Source organism: Tauraco erythrolophus, chromosome 1 (genome assembly GCF_009769465.1).
Source record: "Tauraco erythrolophus isolate bTauEry1 chromosome 1, bTauEry1.pri, whole genome shotgun sequence".
Taxonomy (NCBI): domain Eukaryota; kingdom Metazoa; phylum Chordata; class Aves; order Musophagiformes; family Musophagidae; genus Tauraco; species Tauraco erythrolophus.
In genome coordinates, this window is record NC_141465.1 from 42,927,028 (window position 1) to 42,947,703 (window position 20,676).

Here is a 20,676-nt window from a genome sequence, read left to right on the forward strand (position 1 = left end):
CTCCACTCCCCACACATCATACAATGGTGGTGAAATGGTGAAGATGGAAATTACAACATTAATTCAAGAACTGGAGAACATAGCTTTCAGCAAAACATTTGAACAGTCCATCTGACCTGCAGTCTTCTGGAGGTTAGGGACTGAATGGACTGTAATAACTCCCTTTGACTTTAAGCTCTATGAAAAACTTAATTTCCCTTGCTAGAGGTAGTAATTATCAACTTTATGAGGCTAAACATTATGAAATATTGACATGGTAAATTTAAAGACATGTTGGTGTATTGTAAGTCAACATGGTCTCCCCTCATGTTGGGGAGAGGAGAAAATAAAATTTATTTTAAAATTAAAATAAAGATCTATATACACTTTGTGTTAGAAAAGATAGGAGGCATTTTTGAAGCTTCTTGTCTGAATTGTTAGAAAAGATAGGAGGCGTTTTTGAAGCTTCTTGTCTGAATTGTTTTAATGTTTGTTGAGTGTCAGAATACAATCTGCATCTTAGTAGTGTCTGAACCATGCTTTTGTATGGCCGTGCAAGGAATCCGTATTTTTCCTCCGGTGCTATAGGGTCTGCCTGCTGACGTCTGGAAGCTTGAGGTGTTTTGTAATATCATGATACAGTTGTTGCAATCTTTCTGATTTAAACTGCTTGCTTCTTTTGTCAGTGAAATATTACATGTGCCTTTAAAATAACATGCTGTCTTACTTTGATAGAGATTACTTTGTAGCAACTATTTTCTAGGGGCAAGGAGAATTCCTGTGAGTCTCTATTACATGAAAGAGTTTTTGATAAGGAATGTGCCTTATTAAACCTTTTATGTTTATCTAATATATATTGTTCACTAGTTAACTGATAGAAATGGGTAATGTGTTAGTAATAGTTTAAAAACAGATTTGGCTGAGGCTCCGTGTCCTGAGCATATATATCTTTTCAAGTGCTTTTCGCTTTAATAATGCTGAATGAAACCATACTAAAAGAAAACTTTCCGTTATAAAAATTCCTTTATTTTTCCCGTGTCCTTCATGTAATGTGTGCTAGACTTTCAGGTTACACTTTGAAATGCTTCAAATTACTTACAGTTCCTAGGCACTTCATCTCTTGATTGCCAGATTGGCTTCTTTGTTCCAAAGTAACTGAGTAACTAATTTTGATTATGTGGCAAAATTGATGCAAAACTGTTGATGAACACTTTACCAGTGATGGGCTTTGCCATGTCATGGTTATAGTTGTTCTAGCAAAGTGAATTACAAGCTAAATTTGCTCATTTTCTTTCCCCCTTCCATGGAGGAGAACACAATTTCAGAATAAATGGCAAGGTAGTAGCATAGATTATATTTGTTCAGGGATCATAAAACTTCATATAAGCTGTTGATTTAAAAAAAAATAAACAAGAATTCATAGTAAGAAAGTGATACGTATTTCAGGATACACGTGTCTTTATTAGTGGGCTTCTGTTTATTAAATTGGACATCTTAATAACGAAATACTTTTTTTCTATATATAACATTGCTACAAATTGTAGCTTTTTTCTCTTGAAAGTTCAGAAAATAACAAAATTAATACTTGCATTCATTCATTTTTCATTTGTACTATTCAAATTATAATATCCTTATTTTTAAGGAAATACCGAGTTAGTTTTCCAAATAGTAGGACATAATTTTTGAAAAATGTGATGTTTTATCAGATTCAAAAATACACAGTTCAGAATAGGATAGGACTTAAAGGGCATTAGATTTTCTTTCTCCCCTGATGTCTTCTATTTGAACTGTTTTTATCCCAGAAGAGGATTTATATTCTACTCTAGTGCATTCTTGCTTGGCCATTTCTGAGTTGATAAAAAAATATAGGATGGAAAATCAAATAGACTAAAATCCGTTTTGTTTCAACACTGCCTGTCCCCACAAACTCTAGAATCAAATAAAAATACAGTGTGAATTTAAAAGGAAGCTAAGTGTAGCATATTGAGCTAGCAGCTGACAATCCTAGGTTTCACTGAAGTTTGAATCAGAATACGCTAAACCCATCAGAGAAGAAATAGACTCATTTTGAATGAAAAATATAGAGACTGTTAAAATGCCCTGGGTAGAATGTGTCAATTTGTTCCACTTTGTACAGTTTTAAATATAAAACCTGAAGATATGCTCTGGCCCATGAATACTTCTCCACTTGGACACTAAGGGAGCTGAGGTAGAGAAATGTCAGCTCTAGGAACCTGCTGTGGCCCAGGTGTAGGATGGCCGCTCGCCTTGCTGCGCAAATGGATCCTACTCTGTTTTTTCTGCAGCTGCTGCTGGTCTAAAAACGCCCCCCAAACAAACTCATCTGACACAGGAGAGCTTTTCTCCCTGAGCCATGTCATATTTTCATCATGGTGCCAGATGTCCTTTTCTGTCTCTTTCACTGGCTATGAGAATTGGGGTTTAACATAGATCCGAGTTAACAAGAAATTCTTGTAGGAGGGAATTCTTCAGGAAATCACCAGGCTGGCATGAGGCCACTGCCTTGTATAAGTGCCACTCACAAACCAGGAAAACAGATTTTCTTTGTAGGAACAGTTGGCCTTTTCTTGAAATCTGCTTCATATTAATTGTCAGAAACATCCGTAGTGGAACATAGAAGAGGATGGACTTTTCATGCTGATAATTCTGGACATATATAAATCCCTATGGAATGCAGCCATGAGTGCTGAAGGAATTGGCAGACATTATTGTGAGGCCACCCTCAATTCTGTTGGAAAGATCATGGCAACTAGGAGAGATTCTTGAATCCTGGAAGAGAGCAAATGTCCCTATCATCTTCAAAAAGGGCAGGAAGGAGGACTCGGGGAACTACAGGTCAACTAGCACCACCTCAATCCCCAAGAAGGTGATGGAGCAGCTAATCCTTGGAACCATCTCCAAGCACATGAAGGACAAGAAAGTTCCATTGGAGGCAAGTCACTAGTGGAGTATTACAGTGGATAATACTGGGTTAATATCATTTAATAGCTGCATTAACAAACTGGACCCTAGGACAGAGCGCACCTTTATTAAATTCACAGATGATACAAAAGTGGGAGGAACAGCCAATACGCAGATGGTTGTGCTGCCATTAAGAAGGACCTTGACAGCATGGAGAATTACACTGAGAGGAATCTCGTTAAGTTCAACGAGGAGAAATGTCAAGTCCTATGTCCTGGGAGAAATAACCCCAGGCAACAGTACACACTGGAGGCCAATTGGCCAGAGAGCAGCTCTGCACAGAAGAGCCTTTGTGTCCTGGTAGACAAAAAGCTGACCATAAGCCAGAAATACACCTTCATGGCAAATATGGCCAACAGCATCCTGGACTGCATTTGGCAGTTCATTGCCAGCAGGTTGAGGAAGATGATCCCTCCTCTCTGCTCAGCCCTGGTGAGGCCACATCTGGAGTGCTGGGTCCAGTTCTGGGATCCCCAATGCAAGAGAGATGTTGACTTAACTGGAACAAGTCCAGCATGGGGCCACAAATATGGTTACAGGACTGAAACATCTTTCCTGTGAGGAGAGGCTGAGATAGCTGAGACCACTCAGTCTTGAGAAAAGGTGGCTCAGGACGTTATCAATATGTACAAATACCTGATGCGAGGAAATGAAGAAAAGGAAGCCAGACTCTTCTCAGTACTGTCCATCGACAGAACAAGAGGCAATGGGCACAAATTAAAAATCATGAAATCCTATCTGAATACAAAAAGACACCTATGGGTGGTCAAACACAGGTACAGGTTGCCCAGAGAGGTGGTGGAGTCTCCATCCTTGGAGATATTCAAAGACTGACCAGACATGATTCTGGGCAACCTGCTCCTCATTGGCCTGCTCTCAGCAGGGGAGCTGGACTAGGTGGTCTCAAGAGGTGCCTTCCAGCTTCACTCAGTCTGTGATTCTGTGTTTCTGCAATAGTAATGTTTAACTCTATATTTAGGAATTCTGGATCGGATACTTGATTTGTGATTTCCTTTTAGACATAATTAAAGTTACTACTATGTTCAAATGAAATGACATGCTGTAATAATTGAAAAATCTTCTCAGGCTATAACCTATCTACAAAGTCATCAATACAATAAAGCCACATTACCCACCGGAAAAATAGGAGATTGAAGACAAACCAATTTGCTAATTACTCATTAGTCTTTGCTATTTAGAGGTTTGGTTTGTTTGGGTTTTTTTTTTCCATTTCGACAACATATTTTACAGGATTGTTTAGAGTTTTGTGAAAGTGAAAACATTTCTGTAGTGCATGACTTTGCAATGTTTTCCACAAATAGACATACAAAAAATATGTAGAAAATCTTGCGCATTTAGTAATAGTAAGTATTTGTGTTCTGGCCTTCAGTTTTCATAGATATCCAAGCCTGCATGGTCTTGAAAAGTTTATTAGGAAGTACAAAACATTTCTTTTCTAAATATAGCTGCTATAGGATTTAGCCCTATATAAAGTCTAGATGTGGACTGCCTAAATAGTGAATATCATTACTGGAAAACTAGATACAACTTGTCATAATTTTCAAATCATTACTATTTTTATTTGGGTTTTTTTCCCTCCCTTTTAAAAAGAATAATAAGAAATGTTTTAGATTTCTTGGATTGAGGCTTGCAAAAAAATGAACTTTAGTGAAAAAGAATATCTACCAAAGTCTTGTATTTACTGTTTCTGGGAGAAACTAGCTTTGGGATCAATTTTTATTTCCCATGTTGTGCTCAAAGCAAACTTGTATAGAGTTCAAATCAAAGCCTGGTGTTGCTATAATTGCCAGTCCATAAAATCGGAGAAGAAAAAGTAGAGATTACACCAAACTGCCTTTAACATCTTAGACAGACATCTGTGCCTATTTCATCCAAAGCCAAAAAGATAGAGACTCATTTCCAGAAGCTAGTGTTGCATATTTAAAGTATTTAGTGCATGGCTAAAATAAACTTTGTCTCCTTTAATTTCTATTTTCAACAAGAGAAAGATATTACTGTATACGTACTGCTGAGATTCAGTCTCTACTTCCCTGAGTATGGAAAGCATTAATGAGTCTTGATCTTTACTAATGTGTTCAGGATGAGGACAATATAGTTGGAAAGCAATGCTACACTATAGTTGCAGCGTAATTGTTTATACATGGTCACACAGAGATTTTTGTAAACTCATAAACATAAATCCAAGTGTTGCTAAGGCTGCATGAAGGACAAAATTAACACAAAAAATCAATCTGTTCCCAAGCTATTTTTCACTGTAGAAGTATCTCAGATAATTAGGAGCCAATAGGAGCAGTGACTCTTTGAAATCATAATTGAAAAGCTCAATTATTTGTTTTAAATTTGGGATTGAATAATTGTGTAAGAATTGCAAATAAGTAATTATTAGATGGTATCTGTTTATTGAATAACATTTTTAAGACACATATGCTAAACAGTCTCTGTACTGCTGGGGTGTATATAAGAATATATGACTTCATACATGCATGCTGTTATTTTCCTTTTATGCTAAACAACAATGATTTCTTGCTCTCAATACAGCTGCGTAATTGCTGTATTATTGTCTTAATAAGGCACTGAAGTTGTCTGTTCTGGACTACGTCTAAAAATATATGGTAGATGTTGAGATCAGTAGGAATAAACATAGTAAGAGTAAAAAGCAATTTTTATGACCCACTGACATTTTACAGTAGCAAACAATAAATAAAAGCCAGCCTGTATTTTAATCTTTCTCTGTGCATAAGGAACAAATACTGTTCTGAGAATACAATTCCTCTTCAGGGTGTATTTTCCAAGTGGCATAGTGGGATTTAGTCACACTATGCCATTAAATCCAGTGTGCCAGATTCTACAGGCACTTGATTTAATTTTGGTTGGATACCTGAATTCTGTGTTTGACTTGTTAGCGAGCTGTTGCACATGCAGATGAGGGAGAGAGTGGTTAAGAAGTGGAAAACGTGCGCTGTAGAGTCAATGTTCCTTCCTGAATTTTCAGTTACGAATTTTGTGATGGAAAGTCCCTGAAGCTAGCAAAGTATATATCTCTATTGTTATTGAAATAAGCTTGTTTACTATTTATTTACTGTTCCACTCAAATCATTCATGAATTTCCTATCAGATTTTATGGAACTGATTTATGAATCCTAAAACAAAATCCTTTTCATGGCATTGACAAAAGACATCTCCCTTTGTTGAATCTTTACACTTAAAGACCTAAACATTTTTATTTTATCTCTCTTCTCTCTTGGGCAGCCTTCCAAAGAGAAAGTCAGTGCTCTTCTGTTAGGGATCGCTTAATAAAAGAAAGAAAGAAAAGAGAAAAACCACCAGTATGGCATGTGAAGTGTGGAAAGAAAGACATCTTAAAAAAAACTAATCGGTTTTCAGTATATCATCAAATTTTCATTAACAGAGTTGGTATTCTGGAAAGAAGTGAGGGCTATGTGGTGACTTTTACTGCCTTGGATTTGAAGTTCCAGCCCTAACTAGAAAATATGCAGTGTTAGGAAACACCAAGATTATAACCGGTAAGGAAGAGATTTGGCTTGGTATTGAGCAGTGCAAGTTCAAAACATTGCTATCATAGTAGAGATCGTTATGAACTAAGGTCAGCAGCTCTGCAGGGACAAAAAACAACCCCCAAAATCCAATACAGCAATGTTTAGTTTTCAGAAACGAGATACACACAAGCAAGGAAGCCTGCTGAAAGGGAGCCGCTGAAAAGGAGCCAAAAGGGCAAAATATGTGAAGACAGCATGGTAACGCTACACTGGAAACAAATCTATACAGTCATAATGGGCTCTTATAAGACCTAGAAAGGTGGAGTGGCTAAATCAAAGAATAAAGCAAGCTATCTGAAGTAAAAATACATAGAACAAATTGCCATGATTAAGAGTGCCAGATCACCAGAACCAGATGACTCTTCGGTCAAGTGTTCTAATGGAAGTATAAAATAGCTGTAACTATTAACAGTACTTTCTTGTTCAAATTAGGGGTTTTTATGAGGAATGGAAGGAGCAAATGTGGTGATAGTTTTTAAATAGTGCATCTAGTCAAGCCTGTGGACCTACAGACCAGGAAATCAGGGAAAGAATATGCTGTAGAAGAGACAACATAGCTTTTGTAAAAGTAGGTGTGCCCTACATCTCCTAGTGTGCCTTGAAGGAAACATGAGCATATCGATGAGGGAATATAGGCCATTTGATATTCCAAAAGGATTTTAAGAAGGTCTTTCAGCAAGAAACTAAGTTCCTGTGGGATAACAGAGAAGGTCTTCATATGGATAAATAACCAATTGTCAGATTATTTCCTATAAAGGATGGAAAACAAAAGGCAGAAGTCAGTTTTCCCAATAAGGGAGATTGTTTGTACTCCAGAAGGTTTGCTCTGTCCGGCATGTACATAAATGAGCTGGTAAGGAAAATTTATAATTCAGTGGCACATCTTGTTGATGATACAAACCTATTCAAAATACTTAAGATGAGGACAGATTACAAACAGCTATAGAAAAACCTCACAATATTGACTGACAGCAAAATGATGGCAGATGAAATCAAGTGCGGATAAATCTCAAGCAAAGCATGTGGAAAAAACTATCCCAACTTTATGTGCACAGTAATGAGCTCTCCTTTAGCCCTTTTAAGAATTCCTTTAGCACTCATGAAAGAGATCTTGGAATCATAACAGACAGTCTTCTGAAAACATAACATCAATACTCACGACTGTTCAGAAAGCCAAATGAAATGCTTGGAATTACTGAGAAAGCAGAAAATATCATGATGCCATGGTGTAAGACCCTGATGTACCCATATCATGTATATTGTAGGCAGTGTTTTGAATCCCAAATCTAAAAAAGATTAGAGCAGATTAGATAAAAGGTATGGAAAACTCCTATACAAGGATAGAATAAATGGAGCAGGAGTGGAGTTTATCTTGTGTAATTTCACATGTGTTGAGCAGCTGTCTGTTAGTAAGCTAGTTGCCTTGGCTTTCAATACAATCAATGACACTTATGTGATTCGTGCCATCCTATAGTAAAACCTTACGTTATGTTCAACTCCTGGTTTTGATGAGCTGTTTAATATAAAAGGACCATATGACGACTTGCTCAGATGTAAACACCTCATAGATATCCTCATTTAATCAAATATATCTCAGTCTTTGTATCTTAAACATGGAAGAAGGAAAAAATACGACGCAGGGTTTGTAGAATCTGCAACGGCACAAAGTCCATTAAGAATGGTTGATCACTGTCTCTCATAAGCTAAGAATTAGGGACAGTCTCAAGTGATTTCAAGCAATAGGTTTAAAAAAAGGAAGAGGTTGTTCTTCAACCTAAGTACTGAGCTTATCATAGAGTATTTTGGACAGTAAAAACCTGCGTTAGTTCAAAAATTAAGTAGATAATTTCATGGAAGATGAATCTGGCAAGATCTGATTGACACAGAAATACAGCTTCTGGCTCCAGAATCTCTGAGACTCAAATTGCTGAGCTGGAAGAGTACAGCAAGGAGCACGGAAGCTGATGCTTTCCACTACCTTCTTCCCTAAGCAATTGTATTGGCTGCTATCAGACAAGGGACTGGGCGAGATGAGCTTTTCATCTGGCTGATTATGGCCGCTGTATGTTCTACATTTTTAATATTTGGCTGGTTAGGGTGTCTGTGGTATGTGTCTTCTAGAGTTCTTGCTAATTTTCCAAGGCATTTTAAAATATTTTCTAACAAGACTGTACGGGTCATTTAAAATCCAATCTACCACCCATAGTATCACATACCATTGAAATTCTTTCTTGCGTAAGGACAGTTATAATGAAGATAATTTGAGGCTGTTTCTCCTATTGCTATTCACACTGAGAAGTCATTTACATCCTGGGCAATTTAATTGGTTCAAATAGATCTCCTAGTGGTAGTGGTACACTGCTCATCATGTATGTTTGTTTTTAAATTATCAGCAATATAGTTATCTAAATTTTTCTGATATAAACCTGTGATATGTATAGTATTTTTTATGCAGAAGGAAAAAAATAGAAAAATGAATCAGTCTTATACTATACAAGCTGATTATTAAAAACATAAATATTTCTGTAAAACATTTCAATCATACTGGTGAAAATCACAATCCAGTAGAAGTTCTAAATTTCTGCTTCTGCAAATGACAAATACTGTAGAAGATTTAGAAATCGTTATATTTATTAAACTTGTTGGAACACTTGTCGAAAAAAAAGAACTCACATTGAATTTCACTGACTCTGAAACAAAAACCTAGCTCTAGACTCGTGTATGTTGACTGATGGACTGGTCATCTGTGATAAACTCTTGCTTAACACGGCCTTATAGTCACTAACCTTTTTAATCAAAAAATATATTCTCAATCTTTCTATGGATAATTTTTTCTTTTCTCTCTACAGTTTTTAATTGTAAGCTTATCGATATTAATTAGATAGCTGTGCATTGACTAGCATTCTTTTTTTTGTTGTTGCTGTTTCTTATGTTTTGATTTGTCTGATAAAAATGCTAGTAAAAATTCAGACAGTAATAATAGAATACAGAATATCGAATTTAAAGATAGTGAAAAGCTGTTGTATTTTGTACATTGGAAAATTAGCATAAAGCTGGAAAAATCAGTATTCTTGCAGCAGAAAAAGCAATTAATAAAGACATCAACTGGGAAGAAAAGCGGAACATAAGTTTTATTTTTTACTTCTATATGTATTTCTATGATTCAATTTCTTTTCTGTGACTTGCTTCTGTGCCTTAGCCTTTCTGCTCCATAAAATAACTTACAGTCAAAAAACTAGTTATGAAGGATCTCCTATTTCACCTTAATTTAGGTACAATGACTGTGTGATTTACCTATCATTTATGTCAATCTTCAAGTGACACCAGTACTTTCAAGTCAACATTGCAGATCCAAATAACTTGTCTGAAATCGACCAGATACCTAAGTATATGTCTAAGAACAAGTCTATAAGCTTAGGCCTGTGTGCTTTGCCTAAACAATGAAGTTTTCAGTCAAAGCCTGATCCTATTGCCATACAAATTAATAGAAAATTAACTTAATTTAGTGCAGGAACTGCATTACAGTGCATTGTAGTGTGGGAACTGATCTTTGCATCCATTGATTTGCATTTATTCTATCAGTGGTTTTATTTTATATAGATATATTTATTATATATAATTTAAAATTGTATTATATATAGATTCTATTGTATATTATATTTATTTACTATATTTATTTTGTTTATATTATTGTATATTTTATTTATATTATTGTATATTGTATTTATATTATTGTATATAATATTTACTTACACATATTTACACACATACGTATATTTATATTTATATTTATATTTATATTTATATTTATATTTATATTTATATTTATATTTATATTTATATTTATATTTATATTTATATTTATATTTATATTTATATTTATATTTATATTTATATTTATATTTATACACAACGTGGGCATTTGTATCACTAGCTGAGAGGTGTTCTCTTGTCTTGGAAAACAAGCAACTCTGGAGGAACTGAGTTGACCATCCCAAGTATAAGCCACAGAGTCATGGCCAAGGACCTTGGGCCGCTGAATCTAATAGATCACAGAAAAAAGCAGTAATATCATTATTTGCAAGAGAAATGTTCATAGAATGGTAGATACATCTCTTCAGTCTTTGAGGCCTTTCCCTTACAAGAGTAAATGTCTATTTTTAAAACACGCTGTTTGTTCTCTGAACTCAATTGCTACCTAAACTGATCAGGGTAAGTCCATGTATAACTCCTTGGGATAAAGCCAAACACGCAAGGTCTTTTCCTTTTCTTTGCATCACAGACCTTACTCTATGCTACACTGTAAATCCGTATTCTCTCCAGTAAGGTCAGTGGTGTTCCAGTGCTGTAGAACTGGTGAAATGGAGAATTCAACTATTACGTCATGAACTTGTTGTATGCCTCTTCTCTCACATGGTGACACTTGCATCACTTCTGCGCTTTCCTTTACAAATTGTACACCTCTTCAGACTGTGTATTTTACAGATTCATCATTACAGTCATTCACTGTACATGAGTGCCACTTAAGTCAGCCTAACTCCTTATATTGCGGGGTAATTTAACATAATTAGTGGAAATCATGTCTGGTTTTGACAGACATTCGAGGAACAATTTTTCAGTTATGTTTACCTTTAGTGCAATTCATGGCATTCTAATGTCTATGAATGTCTTTGTACTATTTACTCTTAAGGTTCACTGAGATAATGGATGGGCTTTTTTCGACCTTTTTTGCATCACATGTTGATGAAATGATTACTAGACAATAATTTCAGGTTATCTGGTGACATAAAATGAGATGCAGAACACGTGGTCTGTAGTGAAAGTGCTGAGAGAAAGGAGCTAGAAAGCAAGACTAAGGTAGGAAGGAAATTATCCTGCCTTTGTATGCAGGCATCATATGGCAATAAAAAGTGCTCCTAAAACTGACAGAATTCGTCTCTTAGAAATGGCTCATTGTTACATTTTGACAGATTTTATCATGCTAAATATTCATAAATATCTCCTTAGAAAAGATAGACATGGAACAGTAGAAGATTTGCATAGAGATTCCTCTCTTTGATAGAGTCATGTTGTCCTGAATTTATCTGAATTTATTCACATGCATCATAGAAACATCATTACCAGGTTGTTGCTTTTAAAATCAAGAAACTTTTAACTAGCAGCTTCTGGTTTTCACATACATTACTGAAATTATTTGCTAGACTGCCTTTATGCTTACTTTTAAAAGTCATCTTGCAAGATATACTATTTTATTTTCTCTGAAATATGAATCATGTAGGCTGGTTTGGGATTCATAACAAAAAGATTTTTTTTTTTATTTTTTTTTTTTACTTCCCATTACTAACCTTTTATTTGTAACATTCAAGATAACCAGGGTAAGATCGTGGCCTCAGTGAGCTCTGTAACACTGTTATCATTGCTCTTTTTTCTTTCATTTTGTTTGGGAACAGCAGTTTTCCTCTGTTTTCATGCATTAAATAGCACTTATCACTCCCATTCACCCTGAGGAACACGTGCTACACACATGTGAAGGATGTATACGCAGCATGCTCTGCAGTGCACATTCCAGTGGATGTCCTGGTTAGAGATTTGGCTTCGCTGGCCAAAAATTGCTATGGAGACTCCAAATTTATATCACCTTCTGAAATGCTGGACCTTACCCTTAAGAGCTAAAGTCCATATGAAGTTATATAAAAAGACTGTTAACTGTATCATGACCAATACACTCTTTCCTTTCAGCTTGACACGGAATACCTTTACATTACTAATCAGCTGGTAGCAGAGCCAATAGTTTTTGAAGTTAGTGCTTATCTTTATGTTTAATTCACACAGGTTTATCGAGCAGAAATTGTACCCCTTAAAGAAAAGGTGCATCAAGTCAATGAGCTCGCTCACCGGTTCACTCCCTCTGACATTCAACTCTCCCAGTACAATCTCAGCTGCGTGGAAGACCTGAATACAAGGTGGAAGGTGCTACAGGTATGTTCCCTATGACTTTTTTCTTTATACTGCATTTGAGTAAATATTTTTTATTCCTGTGTACATGTTTTTTCCCTGTGGAATAGCACCAAAGGCATACTAAGGAACGCAAGAGGAAGCAGGCTTTCGGTAATGGTGTTTCTATAAGAAAATCAGAGTTAAAGCTGACACTGTGTTTTCATATGCTTCTGAATACTTTGTCAAGTAGAAACCAGGTAAACTAGTTTTTCATGTGATTAAAGTTCTAATACAATTAAAATACTTAGTAGATTATTAACTTTTTAATATTAATATTTAGCAATCCTTGCTGCCAAATAAATCATGTGATCATTTAACAGGCTTATCCATGTTTTACAGATATTTTATAGTGTATACGGAAGATTCATATAAGAAAATTTACTTCTGCTGCTTCATTCCTTTTACTATTTTTAAATAATTTTCAGGAGCAGCAGTTTTAAATAAATTCCTCATAGGAACCTTTGAAGTCACACCTGTAGAATCAATTATAAAATTACAAAGCATTACATGCATTCAGGTAATTTGATACTGCAAGTAAAGCTGTTCAGAAAGAGATTTTATAAATTGAGCTCTAATGCAGGAAAAATATTAAGATATATTATGAAATTAAGGTGAACATCCCCTGTAAGTTATTAATATTGGAAATATGCAAATTATTTAGATTTTTTATTTACATATATCACTTAAATTTTAGATTATTTTGTGTTACCTTGTGATAAAGGCTTCAAATATATGTACTTTTTTCAAAATGCACTGTATCTTAGCATAGAATTTTAGGAACAGTGTGCGTGAGAAATCTTATGTAACCATGTTGTCCTGGTTTTGGCTGGGACATGGCTAATTTTTTTCTTAGTAGCTGATATAGCGTTACGATTTTGGATTTAGTGTGAGAACAATACTGATACTGATACTGATACTGGTGGTTTTAGTTGTTGCTAAGCAGCCAAGGACTTTCAGCTTCCCATGCTCTGCCAGGTACACAAGAAGCTGGGAGGGAGCATAGCCAGGACAGCTGACCCAAACTGGCCAACGGGATATTCCATACCATGTAACTTCATGCTCAGTATATAAACTGGGAGAGTTGGCAGGGGGCAGGCGATTGTTGTTTGGGAACGAGCTGGGCATCAGTCAGTGGGTGGTGAGCTATTCTATTGCTCATCACTTGTTTTGTATATTCTTTTATTATCATTGTTGTTGTTACTATCATTATTTCTATTCTTCTCTTTCTTTTTCCTGTCCTATTAAACTGTATCTCCACCTATGAGATTTTTTTATGATTCTCCTCTGCATCCCATTTGCAGGGAGGGGAGTGAGCTAGTGGCTGTGTGGTGCTTGGTTTTCTCTGGGGCTAAACCATGACACATGTGTGCACTGCTATACGGTGATGTAGGTCCCACAGCAGGGGAGGAATGTTATGATTAAATGAAGTCAAATGCAATTAAACTATCTTTGTTAAGTGCTGGATTTTACAAAATATTTTATTTTTTGCCCCATCACTGCATCACATTTTGAAATTATGTCATTGTATTTATTTAATCTATTGCAAAAGTGTAGAAGTGTAGAGGTTAATAAAGAGTTTTGCCTTTATTGCTAAAATCAAACAGTAGCAATGGGCAAAAATGCACCAATTCCTTCTTGTTCTACATACAGATAAAAGATCATGGTGCTGTCAACTCTAATAGTCAGTAAGAGGTTATTGCTTCTCTACTGCTTTTCCAAAAGTAATCTCACAGCTCTGTGACATCTCCAGTTTATCACAGTTCGTGCAAATATTAAGAGAATTTTTTTTTCTTTTTTCCTAAATCAGCGGTTTGCAGCGAGTGCTGCTTTGAGTAAAAGATCATTAGTCCTAGATCTTTGTTCATTAGTATCCACTTTTTCCCAAATCCTTGGGATAGAGTTCAGGTAATATTATTAAAGCAGATCAATAGAAATCTGGAAGAGAAAATGAGTATACCCAAAATGTTTATTTCACATATGAGAGAAATCAAATTTCCTTTTTTAAAAAACAACAGCTGATTGACTTTACAAATTCATGATTCACTGAAAAATACATTATTTCCCAGACAAAATAATTAACTAAGTTCCAGTGGTTTGCTGAAATACTTCAGCTTGGCTAACCTGATCTCCTCGTATGACAAGATGACCCACTTAGTGAACAAGAGAAAGGTTGTGGATGTTGTTTACCTGAACTTTGTAAAGACTTTGACACCATTTCCCACAGCATTCTCCTGGAGAAACTGACTGCTTATGGCTTAGACGGGTGTGGTTTTGGCTGGTTAAAAAATGGCTAGACGGCCAGGCTCAAAGAGTTGTGGTGAATGGAGCTAAATCTGGTTGCTGGCCAGTCACGGGTGGTATTGCCCAGGACTCAGTATTGGGGACAGTTCTGTTTGATGTCTTTATCAATGATCTGGAAAAGGAGATCAAGTGCACCCTCAGTAAATTTGCAGATGACACCAAGTTGGGCAGGCGTATTGATCTGTTTGAGGGTAGGAAGGCTCTACAGAGGGATCTGGACAGGCTGGATCAATGGGCCAAGGACTACTGTATGAGGTTCAAAAAGGCTAAGTGTCAAGTCTTGCTCTTGGGTCACAACAACTCCGTGCAATGCTGCAGGTTTGGGGAAGAGCGACTGGAAAGGTTTACAGTTGGACTCATGATCTTAAAAGTATTTTCCAACCTAAATTATTCTATGATTACATCAGCAAGAAATATGGGAAAGCAGGAAGATTTTTCAGATTGAGAGCATCTATGGTGTGAAAAAGTCCAACAAATGTGAGAGAAAGCCCAAGGTTAATGTCTTGTTGTTATCATTCATGAAAACATTAGACAGAGGGCTGACTTGACATTGCAGACAATTTAAAAATATATAGGGCAAATCCCATATTCACATGCATTTCAAAGATAATATCATAGAATCATAGAATGAATTGATTGGGAAGGGATCTCAAAGATCATCTAGTTCCAACTCCCCTGTCATAGGCAGGGACACCTTCCACCAGATCAGGTTGCACAAAGCCCCATCTAACCTGACCTTGAACACTTCCAGGGATGGGCATTCACAACTTCTCTGGGCAACCTGTTCCTGTGCCTCACCACCCTCATAGGAAAGAAATTCTCTTATATCTAATCTAAATCTGCCCTCTTTCAGTTTAAAGCCATTGCCCCTTGTCCTATCACTACATGCCCCTGTAAAAAGTCCCTCTCCAGCTTTCCTGTAGGACCCCTTTAGATACTGGAAAGCTGCTATAAGATCACCCTGGAGCCTTCTCTTCTCCAGCCCCAACTGTCTCATCCTGTCTTCACAGCAGAGGTGCTCCAGCCCTTGGATCATCTTTGTGGCCCTCCTCTGGACTTGCTCTAACAAGTCCAATATGCTCTTTTTCCACACAGTATAGGAAGCATTGTGAACAATTCACTTTTTATTGTAAATTATTGTCTCAATTTATGAAATCCAGAGCATTTAGAAAACGAAGTGTTCCATCTATGAAGATGGATACTTGGAGATGATATGTCAGAGTGGGGCATTAGATCTGATAGAACAGAGAGTTAATTGAAATATTGTGGTTTGATGTTTTTTTCATATTTACCTAAATGTCAAATGAAAGATACAGAGAGCAAAGTGAAAACACTCTACTAGATTTTTAAGCACATCCTAAGGGCAGAAGACATAAGTAACTTTGAAAGATTATCATGTACAAAAGGCGAAGATGTGATCCCTGAGGAGAAGAGCACATCTGTTCCTATAATGTAATTTTTCTGTTTAAAAAGGAGCAGAGTTTGAGACACATTGAGAGGCAGATCTCATTTTTGTTAGAATAGCATAGCATAGAATAGAATAGTTCAACTGGAAGGGACCTACAGCAATCATCTAGTCCAGCTGTTCTACATATGAAGTCTGCTAGACATTGACGCTCACACTTAACTATTTTCAGAGTATTGCATACTGTTTTGTGTTAGGGTTAGAATTGCTTCTATATGACCAGCACTCTGGTTATGTATGACATTATTTACAGAAAACTGAAATTTTGGCCACACGACAGGAAAAGCAAAAATACAAATAATTTTTTTTTCATGCAAACCCATTCTACTTCCAAGATAGGTTCCTGTTCTTGGTTTCTGATTTTCAGTTTGATTGCTAGGATATTTTTTCTCTTTTCTTTTTTTTTTTTATTGATTAATTGCCTTTCTTCACATAATGTCACATAAAATATCTCTTTAATGCTTTAGTCCTTCCATATTTCTTCTACTTATTTTGGCCTTCTATGTTTTCATGCATCTTTCTTTTATACTACCTATATTTTCTCTTTGGCTTCTATTCATTCCTTTTTTCAAGAAGTATTTCTTTCTGTACTCCTACTCTTCTCTCTCTTTCTCTATCTTAATTCCCTTATTTTTGTGATTTTTTTTTTGGTTCTTCCTTTTTTTCTACAAAGCTTCTTATCTTACTTGTCACTTTTTTCCCCTCAAAGATTAGATCTCTCTCTTTGGTCCCTGCCCCTCATCATATTCCTAGTGGGGAAAATATTTCTTACCCATTTATTCCATTTCCTAGAAAATATCACTGCAGGAAAATCATAAAACAGAGGCTTCTTGCCAGAAGTGTACCCATTACTGGTTATGTGTGGGAGAAGTATGTAAGGCCATGAGGTTTATCAGATCCAAAATAATAGTGAATTCCAGTGTTATGAGAAAGTTGCAGAGCATTGTCAAAAGGATGAAATGATATCTGTGTGATGCTTTCTTAACACTAGGACTTTCATAAGATCAGAAGAGGAGACATACCATTTAAAGTCGAATCTTACAGAGAATTATTATTATATTAATTTTACAAACATAAGAATAAGGCCGACCATATTCAGTCATTTGCAGTATTGCATTTGCAGTGGTTGTACAGTTATATTAGTATTATTAGTGAAAAGTATAAAATATTGCTGCAGAATCTTCCCAGAACTTCATTTATATTTCTGCAATAATGAATGTTTAATATTAATTTACCTTTTTTATGTTCAGTTTGGACCAATATACACTGGAGTATTACTGAAAGAAAAATGTATGGAAAGGACTCAGCCAATCATGGACTCAACCAGTCCTGGTTTTAAAGTGGTGTGTGAAGGTGTACTTCATTAATGAAAGCTAATGCACTCACCTCAGCCACTGAAAACTATATTATCGTTTGTGGAGTTTAAGCAATGTAAAAATAACTAGACTCATGCTTTTAAAAGAGTAGTTTCAAGGAAAATATGCTGTTTATTTTTCCATTTTACTTAAACATAAAAGGAAATGAAATCTCTCCCAGGGAGGTATTTGTTATGAATTTCACAAGGGGCTCTTATGCTCAGATCCTGTGTGGTTCAAACAGCGTGTGTAATGAGATCATCCTGAGGGATAACATGCCTTGTAAACTCTTTCTTACTTCAAGTCAACATTTGAGGAGCCAGGGAGACCAAATTGATGGGAGTTATATCCACTTCACTCTGGTCAAAGATCTGATTGGTGTGATGCTAGTCAAAAGGCAAAGCCTCTGACATGTAAAAGAATTTCCAAGCATCCCATGGGGAACATGGCCTTCAGTTATCAAAAAATATTTTTTTGTTTAAATCATATTGTATCTACTCTTATTTAGAATAATACCTCTAATTAGCTGAAAGACATAAGAACTGTCTTTCATCTGAAAAATATGACTTTTAAGATATTTTGTCATGGTATTTATATTTCAGTGCTTTTAGTTTGGCAAGTTGTAATGAACTGCTGTCATTTGTGGGTGGATCTCTCTGTCCATAACAGTGGGCCCAGCCTGTCTAATTTTTAAAACTAAGCAAGCTGGAGGAAGCACATAAAATGGCTAGAGCTAAAACAGCTCATATCTTGCATAGATGTATATATACATGCATACATTTCTATATATAAACTGTGACTGTAAAGAACCATTAGCCATGGCCAGCACATCAAGGGAGGTGATTCTGTCCCTCTACTCAGCTCTCGTGAAACTCCACATGGAGTACTGAGGCCAGCTCTGGGGCCCCAACATAAGAAGGACATGAAGCTGCTAGAGTGGCTCCAGAGGAGGGCCACGAAAATGATCTGAGGGCTGGAGCACCTCTCCTATGAAGACAGGCTGAGAGAGTTGGGGCTGTTCAGCCTGGAGAAGAGAAGGCTCCAGGGGGATCTTATAGCACCTCTCCAGTACTTAAAGGGGGCTTATTAGAAAGATGGAGACAAACTTTTTACAATGTCCTGTTACAAACAGGACAAGGGGTAATGGTTGTAAACTGAAAGAGGGTAGATTTCGACTAGATATAAGGAAGCAATTTTTTTACAATGAGGGTGGTGAAATACTGGAACAGGTTGCCCAGAGAGGTGGTAGATGCCCCATCTGTGGAAATATTCAAGGCCAGGTTGGATGGGGCTCTGAGCAACCTGATCTAGTTGTCCCTGCTCACCGTGGGGGGGTTGGAGTAGACGACCTTCCAACTCAAACTGTTCTGTGATTCTGTAATTTCAGTATCATTCCTAACTGCTCAGCTTATCTTGCACCAGGAGCAATGATTCTCCAGCATGTGGGGGTCTGAAGACTGATGTGGCACACAAGTATTCTGCCTCTTGTTAAAGGGTCCAACCACAACTATTATTTTGTTCCCTCAGAAGCACTCTGCTTGCAGGCACTGCTGAAGAAACAGCAGGCTTTTGATACTGCTGCAAGCAGTTATCTGAAGTCATATCACAGTTTTATTTGTATTCTGCTGAGGACAGGCTTTTTACCGAGCTGCAAAATGCACGCTATTGTAATAAGTATCACTGCAATGAATTATTTCAAAAAACAGCATCTTCCCGGTGCTTCACAAATCTTAGCTGGTTCTTTCAATCTGTGACAAGAAATATGAATGAATCTTACCAGCTACATTTGCAGAGGAACTAACATCAACCGTATAAATCCAAAACGGAAATCCATTCTTTCCTGAAATCAATGTGAAATTGTGACTGTGCGTCACAGTCTTGCTGGTCTCCATATTTAAATGTCCCACCAAATAATAATGATGATAGGTGTTTTCAAATATTTGTTCAAATCCAGTGAATCTCTCAAAAGCTGATTCATGGGTATTTTGAGCAGTGGTCCTCAGCTCACACCCCACTCTTAATAGAGGATGGGCATCAGAGCAAATAAGTTGCATCAAAATGTAAGTTGAAATCAGTACTGACCAATCATTTAGGTTTGGGTATTTTTTTCCAATTTTACTTCAACTTCTCTCCTCCACGCCTTCTCCAAGAAAAAAGTCCTCAGGAGAGAAGCAAAATACCAACAAAAATATGCATGTAAAAGAAAAGTTTTTTCAATGATTTGATAGCTGAATTGAAATAAGTTTACCAGAGTCTCAGGTCCTTATTTTATGTCTACATGTGAAGCATGGTAATGGTTTCAGGAAGTATACTTCAGATCTAAATCATATAATTAAGATTTGAATGTGTTTAAGGCTATTCTCTTATATCATTTTTCCTAAAGAAAAAAGAAAAACCTCTTCTGTTTCTTTACAGTTCAGCTGTCCAACAGTTACTGCATAGGAATCTCATACAGGAAAGCTCTAGTCATAGAATCGTGGAATCATAGAATGGTTAGGGTTGGCAGGGACCTTAAAGATCATCTAGTTCCAACCCCCCTGCCATGGGCAGAGAAATGCTCCACTACACCAGGTTGCCCAAAGCCTCATCCAACCTGGCCTTGAACACTTCCAGGGATGGAGTCATATAATCAAACACAAAATCTGCCTTAACTTTTTCTATTTCTTACATTACAAGAAAAATTACTTATTCCAAATTAAACAGTGAGTGTAAACTTGAGTGTGTCTTAAAAGTGGGTAGATTGGCAGATGATACAACAATAGGAAGACAGATGTTTCTCCCTCTGCAGGAGACAAAGAATGTCATGTATACAAGAAAGTGCCATAAAAAGGCAGTTAGTTTTTTATATTTGAGCATTATTATCTTTCTATTTCCTTAGCAGTTTCTCTTTCCATTGCATCATTTCATTAATTTTAATAATTAATTTGTTTCTATCTGTTTGCTTTTCCTCTTTTTTAAACTACATTTTGACTTCTGTCATCTTTAAGTAGCTGGGAAAAATAGGAGATAACTTTTCTAA

General features: G+C 36.4%; 1 protein-coding gene across 4 annotated transcripts in view; it reads left to right on the forward strand.

The window, feature by feature from the left end:
* DMD (dystrophin) overlaps nucleotides 1-20,676 on the forward strand; it is a 1,192,425-nt gene that overhangs the window by 1,009,339 nt on the left and 162,410 nt on the right. For all 4 annotated transcript variants that reach the window (XM_086608718.1, XM_086608727.1, XM_086608735.1 and 1 more), the window contains one exon: nucleotides 12,372-12,518. In XM_086608718.1, coding sequence (XP_086464844.1) covers nucleotides 12,372-12,518 — 147 coding nt within the window. The remainder of the gene's footprint in view (nucleotides 1-12,371; nucleotides 12,519-20,676) is intronic.